This window comes from Pararge aegeria, chromosome 1 (assembly GCF_905163445.1).
Source record: "Pararge aegeria chromosome 1, ilParAegt1.1, whole genome shotgun sequence".
NCBI classification, from domain to species: domain Eukaryota; kingdom Metazoa; phylum Arthropoda; class Insecta; order Lepidoptera; family Nymphalidae; genus Pararge; species Pararge aegeria.
Window position 1 is genome coordinate 11,115,884 of NC_053180.1, and position 19,126 is coordinate 11,135,009.

A 19,126-nucleotide genomic window follows, 5' to 3' on the forward strand; every position below is an offset into this window, starting at 1 on the left:
AATATAATGTTGTTATTTTTGTTTTTTGTTTTGGTGTGCTGTGCGGTGAAATGCGATTATGTTAGGTATGTTACAAATTTATATTTTTTAATTAAGAAATAAATTACTTTTAATTTTTTTTATTATAATGGCATGTATTATCAATAAACTAAATGCAAATAAATATTTACCAAGCCTCCCAGTAAGTAAGCTTTGTAACGCGGATTCTTTGTTTTATCAGAAAAGTTATACCTAAATTTACAATTTAAGCTTTTTGACAAAAAATTAGTAACACCTTATCTGACCAGATATTGCAAACATAAACTTTTAGCATCAGATTCTTGAGTTAGCACCTGGCATGAAAAACAAAATCGAATTAATTTTTTTTTTGTTCACTAATCAACAAATAATTTTTAACGCCGAGTATATCAGCGTGGTACTCTACTACCCGGGAAAAACCATCACGTAATATCAAATATAATGCAAATATTCTTTATTTCAAGTAGACAATGATAGCCTGTGGCTACAGGCTATTTTGTTAAGTCAAGTCTGTCCATTTCTCGCGTTCTTCGCATCGTAGCCGACACGAAACTCAAGATCGGCATCTTCCAACGGTCTCATAACAAAATGCAAATGAAATTGAAGGTGCCGATATCAGGTGATCTTCCATTCCTCTGATTGGCAGAATGCTAAGAATGCTAAGCATGCACTGTCAGAATTCGTAGTAATGTTAATGTATGCAGCTATAGAAGAGGTAGAGTTATAGAGCTTTTTTTGACAGAGCTCGTCCGGAGAAATACTTACTACCGCCATGCTCATTTTTGCCGCAAAGCAACATTATTGCTGTTTTCTGTCCCTGTTGCGGCTGCTAATGTAGATACAGGCACGTGAGGCTGAACAACTTTAAAGGCAGGAAGGGTGTATGATCGAACAGTAGTTTTTTTTTACTTTTTACCCTAAGCTGGTAGTTACAGATAGACGTTCTTGAGATGTGGTGCTGGAAAAGAATGCTAAGAATACCTTGGAATGCATTCCGGACCAATAAGGCCATTCTTGAAGAACTCGGCATCACGCAACGTCTATCCTCCATAGTACAGGCTCGTATTCTCACGTTCTTTGGTCACGTATCCAGAAGAGACAACGACTCCATTGAACGTCTGGTTGTCCAAGGAAGAATCGAGGGCACCAGATCACGCGGAAGATCGCCCATGAGATGGGCTGACCAAATAAAGGCTGCAGTGGCTGTCCCCTTATATGAGTGTGCTAGAAAGGCAGCTGCCAGACAGTGGCGACGAACAGTTAAGCGTGCCACAACCCTTAAATGACGACCGCTCTGACAAGAGTCGACTGAGAAGAAGAGGTAGTTACAGCTATTTTGTTTAAACCTCTGATATGGTTTCCGAATCTCTATGGATATCACGGTCTGAATACTTTATCAGTTTACTTACGTTCGATTTCCGTTGCGCAATAGTAGTACATTAGGAGGTTTTGTTTATTATTATATACCTGTACATTGCCGATGGTAACAAAGGTGTCACATAACATAACAATAATATCGTTTGTCAGGAAAACAAAACTTGCAAGAATCACGTTTATTATGTGAGTAAATACTTGTTAAAACTCAATGACATAGTAATGCTCAGTCAGCTGTTTTATTATACACTGTTGCTTTCGACTTTGATCTTGTGGATTAAGGTTTTTATATATTTTGTATATCCCGTGGGAAGTAATGAATTTTCTTGGATAGCAAGTATCGCCCAAATATTATCTACGTTCGTGTTGATGTGCAAATATAACAGATAAATGTTGTCCGTTATATTTTGACGTCAGCTTTTATTTTATTGATAACAGTTAAAAGAATGGATTGCACGGTATTCATTTCATATTAACTAAATGTAATTACGATATAACCTCGGCAATATCTCAATATCAATGACGGCCGATTGGCGCAGTGGGCAGCGATCCTGCTTTCTGAGTCCAAGGCCGTGGGTTCGATTCCCACAACTGGATAATATTATAGCGTAGCTTGTGTTATGGGTACTAAGATAACTGATGAATATTTTTTATGAATAATATACATTAATACTTATATACCACATTCATGTTCATCACACAAATATTTGTGTTATGAACATGAATGTTTTTCAGTGTCTGGGTGTTTAGTATATAAGTATTAATGTATATTATTCATAAAAAATATTCATCAGTTATCTTAGTACCCATAACACAAGCTACGCTTACTTTGGTACTAGATGGCGATGTGTGTATTGTCGTAGTATATTTAGTATATATTAGTATATATCTATAAAATTCAGTATAGTATAGACCGTATAGGTCTATTGATAATAAGTAAGATGTTTTGTTTTGTATTCAAATGAAACTACTTTTATCTTTGTTAGAAGATAATAATTTTCAGCATATTTACATAGACGCGCCATGGCTGGGCATAGGCCAACTTTCTAATATGGAAGAGCAATTAAGAGTACAGGTAGGTATATCATGCTCTATTGTGGCTCTACTGAATGCGAAAACGATTATCATCACACCTTGTGACAATAACATGGGCCACTGACGACTCCGTGGCACAGTGGTGTACATTGTGGAATTATAAGTCGAGGTTTATAGTTCACTCTCAGTCTGGGTATTTGTTATTACAGCATTTTCTCTGATCTGTTTTCGTGGGAGTCTTCTGACGTGGCAAACAATTGCGCAAACTTATTTAGCGTTCTATGACAAAACCTGCAATTTATTGGATGTCTGTAGTCATACGTTAGCACCGATGAAAAATATGAAGTCTATATTTCATGTTAAGGTACCCCTCAAATGATAAGACTTGAGCTAATTTGAAAACTAAAATAGAATTTATGTCACTGAGAAATTGTCAAATTAACATGGCAAATATCATTTTATGAAACACCAGTTGTGCCCCGCGGCTTTACCCGCGTTAACACGATTGTATTTTATCAATTCGTGAAATAGACTAGACATAATTATATTATAATATACCCTTTTTATGAACCTTTTTAAAGCGCTGCAACTTTTAGAAAGCATTCATAATTATGTTTTTTCGTCGACTTACGTTTACTACGGCCTATTTACTCCCTGATGGTCTATTCTAAATAAAAATTACAAAGCTTTACAAATAGGATGAGTAGTTTGAAAGAGGAGATTCAAACCTATTTCTGTATCTTTACATATATATTTCTTGTGTGCGTGTGTATGGCACTGAACTCCTCCTAAACGGCTGGACCGATTTGATTGAATTTTTTGTTATGCGTTTGGGTGGCACCCTGGATGGTTTAGATTCACAAATCAGCCCGACAGATGGCGCTGTGGTCCGCTAGTATTAGTATAGATAAAGTATTTAAAAAAGAAGAGGACATATAAAAAAAAAATCAGTTTCTTATTCTTCTTAGCCTGTTCTCTTTACGAAGGTTGGCAATCTTAGGTCAATTAAACTTTATAGCTTTTGCTTCTTGTTCGACTTTATCTACGTACTTTTTATGTTATGAATATAATCTCATCTGCTAAACTCTATGAAATTAAATGAAATCTATAAATGACTCACGTGTTTTGTATCTGAGAGACATTCATGGATGTTTTTAGTTTAAGAACGCATAACAAAATATACAAAACATTCTTGTTTCCTTATATAGTAGTTTCCCATAGCGTTTTAGGATGCTTGTAATTAATGTAGCCTGTCGTTAACCTTCATTAAAAAATATTTGACTTAATGAATTTCAACTTTCTTTTCTTTCTTATTTTGTCTTCAATCTCCAGCCTAAAGGTAAAGGTCAGTCAATGATGGACAGACTAATTTTAGAGATTTTAATATTAATTACATTGGTCTAATTAAAACACGTTTAAAATACGATTTTGAGAAACTCGGAGTATCTAATAGGTATAGCGGAAGTCTTGGTTCGTTATGAAAATGATAAAAGCAATATTATAATAAAATCACGTTGGAAATATATGATATTGCTAGCGCAGCGGTGCAAATGTTTGCTTCAAATGAACGTTTCGGATTCGATTTCCGAATGAGTCTAATCAAATTCCCATTAGAAGACTCATAATAATAAACTTTTGAAGTTAACTACATAGATACAATGAAGCTTTCGCGTAAAACCTGCTTTTCTAATAATTCTCTTGGCCTTATCGTACAAAAGTGCCTAGTCATCATTAACAATCCAATTAGCGACCCACGGTCTTCTCACAAAATGAGAAGGGCTAAGACAGTATTCCACCACGCTGGCCAAGTGCGGATTGGTGGATTTCACACGCCTTTGTGTATAATTGTTGTTATATTATGTACAGTACTTTCATAACGTTTACATTTGTCTCCACTTTTCTCATTTCATGCGAATGAGGAAGTACCTACGAAGTCCACAAAGGTTTCCTCGGTCGTTCACTTTGTGTATTAAATCATTTCCCAACAAAGAGATTCTTGATGGTATGAAGTATTAATAGCCATAATTTACGCAATTTTTTCATCTCTCATCTCAGTGTTTCGAGTTTTGGCTCATTTTTTATCCAAGGTGCCCAGAAAACATTAGTAGGCATAAAGCTTTAGTAGTGAACTAAATTATCAGAGAAATTATCAGAATAAATTATTAGAGTTTGATAATATAGATCTGATTTGGGCGGTGTTTTAAGAATTGAACAAAACTATTCTAATCAAGATGGACGAGATGGACGGATAATAATAATAATAATAAATATACTACGATAATACACACATCGCCGCCTAGCCCCAAAGTAAACGTAGCTTGTGTTATAACATCAAGCGATTCGCAGGGAGCCGCTAGACCCAAGCGAAAGAAGACTCCGGTATTTGAAACTCCCTACAAAAGACCTGGACCCTGGACTTCAGTTTTGCATCTAGAATTCTGAGTTTATCGAGTGTTTAAGGGGCGCCCTTAACGTAGGCAGCAATACCCCGAGTTGAATACTCTACTTTTCACTACTTGCCAGACGATACGTTAAGACTACCAGTCTAGGTATAATATGTTTTTTTAACACACTTGTTTGTTATGTGACTCCAAAAAACATGTCTGACTAAAATATTTCTCAACAGAATTAAATGTCAAAGTTACCTCAAACATAAAGCAATAGGGTTTTTTTTTTATATAAAAGTATTGGTATATATATTACATGCGACTAAAAATTGTATAAAATTGTGGAAATGGTCGCGTTTTAGTTTGCAATGTTAAGGCAACGCTCAGAGAGCCAAAAAGGTCTATAAGATCACAGTGGCAAGCACTCTATACTCGAAATCTTCCACATTCAACCAAACTATCAGATTTCCTCGATAACGTGAGCCTAGTATTACAATCGTGCCCCACATTTGACATATCAATATAAATATTTACGTTCTATGGAAGTACACATGACCACATTAAACATATTTTTTCTTACTGTTGTCGCTTTACAAGGATTATTATGAAAACAAAAATGTGTTATCATTATCATCAAACGCTTGCCAGCCCACTACTATGCGCGGGTCTCCTTAGAATGAGTAGGTTTAAGGCCGCTATCCACTACACTGGCCAAGTGGTAGACCTCACACGCATACAGGTTTTCTCACGAGGTTTTCCTTCGCCTTTTAAGCGTGTGTAATCGCTTAAATCGCACAAAACTCCAAAAGTTAGAGGAGGTCATCTCGAAAGGAAGCCCGATATCCTGTACCGCTATCGCCTTTACTAAAGTGTATGGGAAACCAAAATTAATTGGTAAAATTTTTGTCAGTCTACCTAAAACTACTTTAGTTTATCATTAAATATATATACATCAAAACCGAAGCCAAACTAAATTACACTTTAAAAATGCCAATATAAGCAAAATGTTATGTCTTTACCACAAACCATAAATAGTTGCAGAACCTAAACGATGAAAACTTAGATTTCAAACCAACATAGGTGCCTTTTTTACGTGTGATTAACTTATTAGGAACTACACAATGTGCCAGGCGTAAAAAAAAATCCTATAACGAATGGGACTGGCGATGGTGAGAGCTATGCTTGGAGTATATCTACGTGATCAAATTAGGAATGAGGAGATCTGTAAACAACCAGAGTTACCGACGTAGCTCGTAGAAACGCGAAGCTAAAGTGGCGATTTATACCCAAATATACTCCCTACAAAAGACCTTTGTCTAGCAGTGGAGACTAGATAGAGTCCATTGGTTTATATGATGATTATGGGAAACCTGAACGGAACTTACCATTTCATGCTTACATCGCAGACTTAGCTTTGAACCTTTCATTTTTCCGAAATTATGAAATATAATTATTGAGTTTTTTTATAACTTTATAAATCTGTTCCGTTTGAAAACGAACCTCTTTATATATATTAACAATCAACTAAGACCCGATTTCGTGAAACGCGATCAAGCAAGCCAAACTCAGTTTCTACGTGTTTAACTGGATTCTGGGGCTGCAGTTTGGACATTTAAATGTGAACCAAAACGTGCACGTTGTACGAAACATAGTTTCCAAAGAAAACAGTGAAATCTGCCCTAATTGTGATGGTTATAAATTCGTAATTGTAGTCAACTGTACATAGCGCGGTGCTTACAATGAAATATGAGGAGGTTTAGGTTTAGGAATTATTATGAATAAGTTCTAATGTATAACCAACATCTACGCATGATATCATCGTGTACAAAAGTCTATTTATTTAATACAATATATCAATAGCTCGCCAGTGGAGTAAATTGTGCATAGAATATTGATTAGTTAAATATGTATCTGGCTTATTGCCTTTGAATAATTGAAGATAAAAAAATGGACGTACTATGAATTATGAGATCAATTCCTATTTAAGAACAATTCATGTGGTGCCCGCGTCAACAACTGCGTTTGCTTCGATTTATGGTATGAGCCACCAAGTTTGATTGCAGCCGGCGAACTTGTAGTGGAATAAAATAAATAAGAAAGATACTCTTAAATTAATAATATCAATATGGAGGTAAACTAATAAACTATGTGAGTAACATGATATTTCATAGCACACTAGATATGCTGGTAGGTACCGGTAGGTACTATAGTTCTTAACAACATGGTAACCCGACCTACGCGTTATGATGTAATGCGGCCATTGAACTCGACTGTATTCTTGAGATTGATACAATGTCAAGGTTGGACTTGGCTGCAATGTTTATAAACCGTTGGAGCAAAACATAAGAATAGCTACGTATTATAAACTTGATGTTGCCCGCGTTTTCGTCTATACTACCTATAGGAAAACTGCATGTAAACAATTCTAATCTATTCTAATATTATAAATCGAAACAGTTTGTTTCTTTGAACGCGCTAATCTCAGGAAATGCTGGTTCTAATTGAACCAATCTTCTTATGTTTAATAATCCAGTGATTGAGGAAGGCTATATGCTATATATAACATAACGTTACGATTAGATGGAAGCGGATTATCATTGAAAAATGTTGGCAAAAGTTGAAGTTATGTCTAAATAATATATGACGGAATTGTATCTCTTAAAAAGTTCTAAAATAAAGTCCGTATCCGTGATAGCAGAACTGCAGATATCGAAACTGCAACTCAACTGCAAAATTGGATTTAGTAGTTGCACAGCTTTTTGTGACAGAGCTCTTCCGGGGAATTATCTACTAGCGCTGATAAGAGATCCGTAGAAGAACAAGAGTTACCAACATAGCTCAACGAGTCGTGAAGCTGGAGTGGAAATGGGCGGGGCAAATAGCTCAAAGAACCGATGGACGTTGGGATTCCAAGGTGTTGGAATGGCGACCCCGCACCGATAAACGCAGCGTTGTTCGACCCCCAACGAGGTGTACAGGATCGTAGATTTTAGAACGCCCTACTAAATACCTCTATGTCTAGCTGTGGAGTCAATCAATTGAAATAACGATGAAGATATTCATCGAAAACTATTATTTTTAATTTCAGCAACAACTACTATATTATCGAGATGCCAGAGGCAGAGGTCCCGAGGGATTACAACACGCCGTTCAAAGTTTACTGGAACGTGCCAACCAGGCAATGCGTGTCCAGGAACGTGATATTTGACAACTTAGAAAAATTTGGCATCATACAAAACCAAAATGACACTTTCGATGGCGGTAGAATCACAATAATGTACGACCCGGGTTTGTTCCCTGCAATATTTAAGGCTGACAGTGGAAAATATAGATACAGAAACGGAGGTGTGCCTCAGCAAGGGAATTTGGAACTGCACCTGACCGCATTCAGGGAGAGTTTGAACAAGTCTATACCGAATCCAGATTTTAATGGTAAGTTCCTTTTAAAAATCGTATTCAACCTGTACAAATAATTTATCTTAAAGCATCCAATTTTATTTCATAATAAGTGCGTCCTAATAAGCCTTCAAGCCGCCCACTTCCCGCAGGTGTTGTGCGAGGCGACTAAGGTAATATAACGGAGAACAGCAGCGACCTCTATACACTACTGCCATCTACTGCGATCACCAACCCGTCTGCTCAGCGTGGGCAAACCCTCCCGTTGGGAGAGGCCTTTTTGTAGCAAAAGTTTTAAGGATTTAGTCTATTTTATACCGCAGAAATTATTAAACTAATTTTAATAGAACATTTTCATTTTTGACTAAACAAAGAAAGTAGATAGTGATCTACATTCTTTGTTTAGTTTACTATTTACAAACTAGTTTAGATATCCGAAGACGCGGGTAACTGCTAGTAATAAATAATATTTATTATTCGAGCTGACCTAGAAAGCTAATGTTATTTCAGTCAACCCGTATTGTCTAACATAACCCTTCATAAATATAAAAACAAAGATAGGAACGTAGCCTATGTTGGTTTTTTTTTATGTTAGGTCTTGGCTATAATCTCACCTGATAGTTAATTTACTATCAGGTTCACTGGATCCAAATAAAAGATGAACAAGTTTAAAAACACCTGGGTTATGCTATGCTTTCAATTGCCCATAACGACTATTTAGGAGGCTATTATATTTCGGAATCATAAACATACGCTTAAAATGATTTATCTGTGTAGATAAAAATAAATTAATAATGTAAATTAACGAATAAATATACTACGACCATACAAACATCGACATCTAGCCCCAAAGTCAGCGTAACTTGTGTTATGAGCACTAAGATATATGATGAAAATGTTTATGAATAATATACATAAATACTTACAATAACAGATAAAACATTCATGCTCATCAAAAAAACACTTTCCGGTAGTGGGAATCGAACCCACTGCCTTGGACTCAGAAAGCATGTTGCAAATGCGCCAGTCGCTCATAAAAATCTTATATTTGACTAGCTATTGCCCGCGACTTCGCCTGCGTTTGATTTTGTTTTTTGATGTGGCATTCAAGTTAGCTGTAGTTCTAAAAAAATTTAAAATATTCAGTATCGCTATGCCTTAAATGAGAGGTTTGCTGCTGTCCGCTGAGGAGTTCTGTCCTCTATCTCCAACTACATTCAGATCTACATAAAGTTTGGGCAAAATTAAACACATATTATAAACTCTATAATACAAAAAAAATATTTAAATCGGTTATAATTTGTCGAAGTTATGGTGTAAAATCGTCACACACTATCATACCCTCTCCCAAAGGAACCGAGCTTAATGTCGGGACAAAAAGTATTCCATATTACTTCTTACACTTCCAAAAATATGTGTAGAAAGTTTAATGAGGATCGGTTAAGTAGTTTTTGCGTGAAAGCGTAACAAACAAACTTACATTGACATTTATAATTTTAGTAGGGATTATGTAAAATATAATACGTAATGCAAAGTATCATTTTTATTTTCTTTTAGGTGTCGGGATTATTGATTTCGAGTCTTGGAGACCGATATTCCGACAGCAGTTCGGCACACTTACGCCGTACATTGACTTATCAATGAATATCGAGAAAAGAAGGCATTGGTGGTGGCCTGCGTCTTGGCAAAAAATGGAGGTAATTACCATTTATCTTTACTCGTTCAAAAACATTTCGAAACAAACTTATCAATAAACCTCCGTATCAAACTAACATTTCAGAGAAGCGTTAACTGAAAGATCGCCACATTACTTCATTACTACGCGGCATCATTGTCCAAAGTCTAGCGTATCTTTAAATAAAGAGATACCCAGTTCCAGAGTCATAACCGAACTAATCCACGAGTTAAGCCCATCCACCAAAAGTAAACCACCAAAACTATTTATGTATCTTTATTTTTTATACGTTTACTGAATCTATTAAACAAATATAATACTAGGTAAAGGGAAAGGGAAGTGCAATAATTCAAGAAATTAGCATATTATACTCTCCGCGTATTTATATTAAGTCATAAAAAACAAACGTGATATAACCAACTTATATTATATGTTTTATTTTAATGGCAGTCGAATTATTTAACAAACAAAATAATCGTTAAAAAGGTTAATAAACGTTGCCTCGTGTGTAGTGTTTTCGAAAATGTATTACAATTTTCTTCGTTTTATTTTATAATGCAGATTATTTTTGTAATTGAGTATGTCTTGGTTTATAATCGTTAAATAATATACATTTGAATCCAAGTGGCTGAAACATTAATACGCCAGTCAAACATGCCTGGTTTTCACAAGCCAGTATTTAATAAGCAATGTTTGTATACTAGTATCCTTAAGTCAAACCATGCCAGTGAATTTTAATGCAGTCATCCCCAACAGATAGAGCTGAAATTTTTCTTATTTGTTTGTAACAAATGTATTGTTTTGTAACAAACATTTTTTTTTACTTTTACAAAGTAAGAAGATTATTTTCTCTGGACACAAAAGAACTTAGTAATATCACGTGCTTTTAATCATTTATATCTACTCTACTCCCCAAATTAAAACAAATCCGTAGATTCACAGAACGATCGTGATAGCCATATTTGGTTCAGTAGGCGTAGCTCAGTACCTATGGGGAATTTGATTAAAAGGCAAGATGTTGCATAAGACGCACTCGACAATTAAAACAAATTACTGCAGAGTGATTATACCTAAATGGTCGGCATCGTTGCCCTAATTACACAGATTGCATAATTAGGGACGACCAGAGTTTAAGACTTGACAAATTAATGGGCACATGTCTTGACGTGGCGTAACCATTAAACCAAGCTTTTGGCGATTTTATTATAATATGCAGGTCATTGATTTATAATCTTCATCATCATCACCTATTTATTATACACTACTAGGCACAGGCCTCCTATCGCGTATGAGAGAAAGATTGGAGCTGCTCCAATGCGATTTATATTGTCCAACTACAATTTAGCCCTTAACAGCAATTTGGTGGTTAGTGCTGATGCAGTCTCAGATCGGCGAGGCGAGGCATCGATGGATGTCCACTAATGTAGAGAGAAACTTTTGTAGAGAGTTCCAAGTACCACGGTTTTATGCAACTAGCTTCAAGCGAGTCGCTGAGACTCTTTTGATGCCGTATGTCCACCTAGTCAGGGGTATTCCAACGCTGCGTTTATCGATGCAAGGTCGAACCTTAAGACCTCAACGTCCATCGACTCTCCGAGCTTTTCCCGACGCCACTTAAGTTTCGTGAATCTTTGAACTAAGCTAAGTCGGTTTTTCTACGGATGTTCTCATTCCTGATTTAATCATTATCATCGTCAACCCATTACCGCGGCTTATAACAGGACACAGGTCTCCTCTAAGAACAAGAAGGCCTTAGGCCGTTAGGCTGCAGTCCATCACGATAGCTAAGTACGGATTGATAGACTTTACCCGCCTTTGAAAACATTATGAAGACTGTCAGGCATGCAGGTTACGATACCGATGCAAGCAATTACGGTTAAGGATAACCGTAATTGCTTAAAATCAACGCGCATAACTCTTTCAACGTTATGCGCGTTGATTTTAAGTAGATCGAAGCCAGTCCTCCTGAGAGGAAGGCAGAAACTCGAACCACTATGCTATCACTATGATGACCTAGAGGTAATCCGAGCATAGCTCTTTACATCGCCCGCTTTGTGCTGAATTCTGTACTGTACCTATTGGTATAGAACTCACTGATGAAGCAGAAACAAGATTACTATTCACGCTAGTAGTAGTTTTATAGCTGAGCTAATTAAAAAATATTTTCATTCCAGGCAACTAAACGTTTCGAAGACGCTGCGAGAGTATTTATGCAGACAACATTGTCTATAGCGAAGCAAATGCGTCCAAGAGCGATATGGGGATACTACGCGTTCCCCTACTGTTTTAACATTGCCAACAACAATGTGGAAAATTGCTCTGATATTATTAAAGGAGAAAATGATAAGTGAGTTAATTGCCTATTTCCTACGATTGCCTATTTCTTTTTTAGTCGCTTTACATAAAATGTTTTTTTTTTTAATTTATTTAGTTATTCAGTTACAATGTCATATATCTTTCTGAGGTCACCAACATAAAAAAAACAACCGAATTGTTAACTTATTCCTACCTTTTCGGCTTAAAAATAGATATTTCTAATTAAATATTTTAAAATTAAAAAAAAAAATTACTTTTCAAATGGAACCCTGTGAGAGCGCTGATCGATCCAGATTTATCAAAAGGCGGGCTTGATATTACCAATAAATAACATTTCATAGAGAGAGTTGTGAATTTTATATTAAGCTCTCTCCTGCAAGTAATGTTTTAACGAGGTTTTAATTATGTTTAAGTAATTTTTTTTTGTTTCGGGATTTATTTTAGTATTTTTTTTTCATTTTTTCGGTTGCTTTCATAATATTTATATTTTATCCCAATAATTTAAAGAAAGTGGTGTCGTCAGATAGCGATATAATCAGTTAGGTATATGTACTATAATATTGTTTTGTACCTACCTAATACGGTGTTGTGCTTAATTTTTTATGTATAACAGTTTACCAATAACTGTTGTAGGTACATAATAAAATAACAGTTCCTATTTTAAAGATTTAATATTAACAAAGGATAAGTTCACAAAACAGTTCTTCTAAATGGCTTCTTATACTGCGTATATATAAAAAAAAACTATTAATCTGGTTTATTATACCTTCGTACTCACTTTTATGCGTCGCGTTGGTGTTCTTTGTTTGGTAATGACAGATGAATCTATCTAGGTACTTCGGAAAATATATTTTAATCCTACCCAAATAACATATTGTAGGTATCCTAATGTAGTTACAAATAGGTACAATTTTATAAAGTTTTTAATGCATATTCGGTGGAGCTTGCCACCGTAGTTTGTGTCTGGTAATAAATGACATGATATGGGAAGGATATGGGAATATTTACTAGGAGATATAGGTGTAAAAGAATTTCGCTTTATACCTATTTTAACCATCTTGACTAGCAAATTTTTACACCTTTGCTACATAATATTACTCGCCGAAGCCACAATGATCCTAACTTCCCAGTCGCCGATCGTTCGTTTCCCGCATGCGCAGACAACTTTCGGCTTTTATTAAATGCTAAAGGTCGATCCTCACGTTCTCTTAGTCCAAATCAACAAAAGCAAATTTTCTAGTGAAGTTACGGAAATTAATAACTTGAACCTTTTGAATTAATTAAAATTTATTGAATTTGGCAATTCATTTGTACGATGCGTAAACAAATGATATATTTAGGTATTGTAATTGATGAAATGATAAATTATTACAATTTTATAATAACTAAAACCTGCCTTATATTTTAGTCTTTAGAAGTTCTACTACGGATCACCAGGTTCTAGTTTCGTTTCGCTATAGGTATATGTGTTTCATAAGTTATACCTATAAGGAAATTCTCAGTAACATCTTGGAGTTACGGACGGCAGGCAAAGTCATCGGTCCCAGTTATTTTAACGTGATTATTATCACATCGTCATAGCCCACAAAGCCACATTGGAGTAGCGTAGAGGGTCTTTATTATAACGACCCTTCTCCTATAACTAGGTATATCATTTTCTGTTCCAGAATCTACTGGCTATGGGCAGAAAGCACAGCTTTATACCCCTCAGTTTACAGTTCTGCAAACCTTTCCACATCTCAGCTAGGTGCCCTAGTTCGAGGCCGCATCACTGAAGCCAACAGAGTGAAGAAAGCCGGGACCTTAGTTCTGCCTTATTTCTGGTTTAGATATCGCGACGCGGGCTTTATGAGTGAAGTAAGTGTTTTATAACAGGTTTTTCAAAATAGAGAAACTATTTCTATTTGTTTAGTAGTTAATATTCACCTAGGTTAGTTGTAAATATGCTTCTTTAATATCACTTTCACGTTAGTTTTATAAATATTACCTAAAATAAACTAGCATTGCCCCTTTGAATGGCCAAACTAATTATGTGGCCAAGGTAACGGTCTCTAGGATCGCCAGAATTTTGTTAGTTCTATAAAAAGAGCTCGAGCCTCCGGGCCCCACGATCCCAAAGTCTCTACTTCAAAAGGCACAATAATGAAACTGCTATCAAGGTTTTCCTATTTACGCCTCTTGGCCTGCTCGGCAAACCTTTCCACGTCTCTGCTAGGTTAGGCTGTTAAATTATATTTCATTTTATCCTCCCACTAGGCGATAAGGTTTACTTGGTCTCTGATTAGTCTGATTGAAATTAGACCTATGTACAATCTTTCGAATTTAAAATTTGACTTATTACGTTGAAGCTAGAACTAGTATTAATAAAACATGCGTTCTCCTCTGTTTTATCATAAAGAAATATAAATTGTTTTATACAGTTCATGTAATAATAAGTAATTGATATCCAATATATTATGTACTTAATGTTATATTTAACCCACGCACCGTCGAGGAAATAACTGCCTAATAAGATTATCTACCAATGCTTACATACCTACTAATAAGGGTTAATAATCTTTGCGTGGTAGGTACCTACATAAAGTTACTTATTATTTACTAGAATGGCCTCTGCTCAAATTATTAGACTTTACTTAATTATGCAGTTAGAAACTGGAATCCTTACCAATTTATATACCAATAAATTTAAATGAAGAATATTTATCGCTCTTTTAAATAGATTAAACGTTTAAATTATTTATTTGCTAGGAATGAAGTTAAAATCAAAAGAGGTAAGAAAAGATAGAAAAACAGTAAAAAAGTAAATTTGTCTCTAATTTCAGACGGACGTAATTGAAGTACTCGAGGCGTTAAAGACCACAAAAGCATCCGGCCTTATTATATGGGGAAGTTCAAATGATGTAAGTCAAGATGACAAATGTAATGAACTTTATAACTACGTAGAAAATACATTGGGGCCGATTATCAAGAGATATATACAACAAATAAATAGGATATTCGACGAAACAAAGCAGGTTGATGTCGAAAATTATGATGATGAAGATAATAATACTGTAGTTAGTACAACTGATACAACTACGACAGTTCAAACAACTTTGAAAGAAACTGCTGAAACAACTACAATTGGGGCTTTACAAATAAAAATGGATTTAGGCTTCGCTGTATTACCACAAAGCAATATTATTGAAAATATATCACACAGTGAAATGAGTAATGATAACAAGACTGATAACAGTAATATGAATTCAATAACTCATAATGAAAAATCCTTCTGGGATATAGTGACAAACCCGTTTAATTTTGAAAAAGTAAATAATAAACACACAGTTAGAAGTGTGCAGAATATAGAAAATTCAAAAGGCTTAGAAAATAATATTTTAAATTTATATACCGAAAAAGCAGAAATATTTGATATGACTTCTAATGAGAAAAACTCTATTTCTATGGATGTTTCAACTACAGAAATGATTGTAACAGAAAATGTAATAAATGAGGTTTTAGATACAAAAAGTGATGAGTTTGTTATGATAGTTGAAAATACTAATTATTTTAATCATGCAACAACAGAAAGCATTGCAAACCTTAATTTAAATGACATAGAAGATGATTTCATTTCTGCAGCAGAAAATTTGACCCCATCAGACGCTTTTACTATAACATCAACAGATAGCTCAGAGAACTTTATTATTATCAGCGATGACATCAAAAACGAGTTAGTAACTTCAGCGATTAATTTGACTTAATTACAAATATTGGTAAATGATAGTGACCCTAATTTGATCGCTGAAATTGTTATCGAAATAAATAGGCACTTCGATAAAGTTACGATGAAGACGTCATCTGATTTTTAAAAGAAAAACACTACAAATTAATGTTGGTTTAATACTAAACAAAAAAAAAGCTAACCAAACTATTGGATTTATTGAAAGTGATTGTATGGTGGGAGTGATAATATATCGAAAGAAAATCGTCAGTTTGCGATCCTCCTTGTTTTTGTAATTGACATCATGGTTGCATTTTGAGTATTGATTGCGTTTTAAATTATTAGGCATTTTTGCCGCCTTGTCGGGAATAATATTGTTTTCATTACTTATTTTATACCCACCGATAATTTTCATTTAAGATACAAACTGCATTTTACCTGTGACCTGCTTGGCTCATCGACTCTAATAAATTCCAGGAGATTCAAAATAATATTACTTTCATTGAGGAATTTTTTTTTTATGAGGTCTTGTATATATTTTAAATGGACTGTTAGCTAGGTGCATCGGTTGAAATCACTTCGTACGAATCTGGGGAATATAAACTACTTAAACATGGAACGATGATCAGATCAATTCAGCAGCTTTCATAGATTTAAATCTATCACAGAGACAATAAATCTACCTGTAAGCCATTTTCTTTGATAATGTATTAAGTTTTTTTTTTTTTTAACTGGTGTTCTTAATTAGAATAATATCCTTTACCACAGATTAGTGCTGGGTATCGTTGGCTGGCTATGTATATTATAACTAGTTGAACAGTATTGTTTGACTGACTGACTTATGAAGAAGTCTCTTCATACGTGTGGACTCCGTCCGAATCGTCGTATCTGGAAAATAGCTCTGCCACTACGAGCTACTCTCTAGATTTTAGTATTTCGACGCGTTGATTATACCTGCGAGTAGATTCACACCCGGTTAATTTTGTTCTTTGGCAGGCCGATTTAAATAAACATACTTTATTTCTAATACTCAATTGTGCTGAAATGTGCCAACACGCATATAGGTACCTTTATATTTCGTCTAAGATAGGTTTACTGATTAGCTACCAAAACAACACCGGCCGTTATTATTTTACCTCTTTTCCTACAATAGGCTATTAATATATCTCGAATTGCTAAATTTCATAGATTCAAGTTAACTCGGTTACGTTAAATTATGGTTTAACTTATTTATTTATGAACCAATCGGAAATGGAAGCAGGAATCCAGTGTGCCAAACAGGTTTAAAAAAATGTTGTTTATTGTATAATAAATGTTGTTTGTTGTATGTATATAGTTTTTTTATAAGTTGATAGAATTATAAAAGGTTTTGTCACAAGTTTTATTGTTTTCTTTCACAGAACCCAAATCCCAATTTGTTTTGGTAACTTCAGTGGGGGTTTTAAAATAAAAATACACTTTGAAAGGCTGTAACATTTAATTGCGTTTAAAAAGAGACTGTAAAAATATCTCTATTTTCACCAGTTTGTTAATTCTGGTATTCATTACAAGATTCAACTTTATTTCTCAAGTCTTTAATGAAAAATGACCTTAATACACGGACAGACAGGGCGATACAAAACTAATCCACCAACTCGTACTATGGGTTCCAAATTTCTATAATTAGGTGCCGAACTCAATAGCACCTTCAACCCGGTATGGGTACCTAAGAATTTAAGTGTACAACTTCATCAACATGTCAGTGACAAGGGAGGGAAAACCAACCAAAACCAAAAAATAGGAAAAAACAAATGAGTTTTTGAATATATATATATTCTATATATAATAAATGTGAAATTGGAACTCCTAAACACGGTGGAGATATTTGAGATCAAAGTAGTCAGTACGACAAATATAATAAGTAAGTAAGTACCTAATCCTCATCATCCCTCATCATATACCTGTAGCCTCTAACAGTCCACACTAGTTAAACTCTCTCCCAACGGGAGCGTCTGCTCTTGATCACCGAGTTTCTGGGTTCGTTATTCGTTCGTTCGCATAATATAATATTTTTTAATATACTACGACAATACACACATCGCCATCTAGCCCCAAAGTAAGCTTAGCTTGTGTTATGGTTACTAAGATGACTGATGAATATTTTTATGAATTATATATACATAAATACTTGGAAAATACATATAAACACCCAGACACTGGAAAACACTTATGCTCATCACACAAACATTTTTCCAGTTGTGGGAATCGAACCCACGGCCCTGGACTCGGAAAGCAGGGTCGCTGCCCACTGCGCCAGTCTGCCGTCGAAATATGCATACCTTCATAAAGGCAAAAAGTTAGTATGAGAAACTTATCAGAAGCCTGTACTCAAACGAGGTCGCTAACTCGCTAGTAGGTACCGAATATAAAAATGTGTGAAATTACATGACTATTCTGACGAAACACGCTATTAGGCTATTTCATAAAGCACTTGTTTTTATAGCAATAACTGACCAACCAAATACTTTTAGACAAAGAACAGTGTACAGTTCTTTGATTAAAGGTGACATAAATACGCAATGACAACCATGGCAGTTGATAAAATGGGGTCACGGATTACTTTAGCAAATAGGTTACATTCCTACTCCAAGGATTTAAAATTAGTAAGGGTTGTTAAATAGCTTTTAGGTTTTTTTTTTAAATAAGTAGTAATAGTTGACGAACAAAGCAGATGGCCCACCTGATGGTAAGTGGAAAACAATGGCCCATAAGCAACACTTCGAAGGGCATGCAAGGAACACGTCCTACAAAGTGCCACCCTGGGTCCATCAATGACGTAGATGTTAAGCTTCAGACTGAAACACAGCATTGCAACAATGCTGTGTTAGCATGCATGGTGGTAGTACTTCTCCTTACGACGTCTGTCGCAAAAAGCTCCACTACTACTTGCTTACAATCAGTGGCGTGCATAGAGGGTATGCACAGGGTATGCAGATGATATAAAATGAAGAAAATCGTCAGTACGAGTTCTAAAAAACTTAAGGATAGGTATTGTAAGAGTTATAAAAAGCGTACCCTTAAGTATTTATAACACGTAATTGATATTTTCTTAATTTTATATCATCTGCATACTCTGTGCGTACCCTCTATGCACGCCACTGCTTACAATCTAGACTGATAGCAAATTTTCTTTGCAAATCGGAGAGCTCTTTTTTTTATTATTCTATAAGTTAGCCCTTGACA

General features: G+C 35.1%; 1 protein-coding gene across 1 annotated transcript; it reads left to right on the plus strand.

The window, feature by feature from the left end:
- LOC120626112 (hyaluronidase-like) lies at nt 1-17,231 on the plus strand. The gene is made up of 6 exons (XM_039893404.1): nt 1-65; nt 7,903-8,246; nt 9,768-9,907; nt 12,060-12,232; nt 13,869-14,058; nt 15,024-17,231. Exons 1-6 carry the CDS (start codon nt 7-9, stop codon nt 15,942-15,944), a joined length of 1,827 nt encoding a protein of 608 aa, XP_039749338.1. The 5' UTR covers nt 1-6; the 3' UTR covers nt 15,945-17,231.
- The last annotated feature ends 1,895 nt before the right edge of the window (nt 17,232-19,126 follow it).

Coding starts and splice junctions, on each gene's coding strand:
- LOC120626112 (XM_039893404.1), top strand. CDS start 7: ATGTTGTTATTTTTGTTTTTTGTTTTGGTGTGCTGTGCGGTGAAATGC. Junction 9,908..12,059: donor CGTCTTGGCAAAAAATGGAG/GTAATTACCATT, acceptor TTTTCATTCCAG/GCAACTAAACGTTTCGAAGA. Junction 12,233..13,868: donor ATTAAAGGAGAAAATGATAA/GTGAGTTAATTG, acceptor TTTCTGTTCCAG/AATCTACTGGCTATGGGCAG.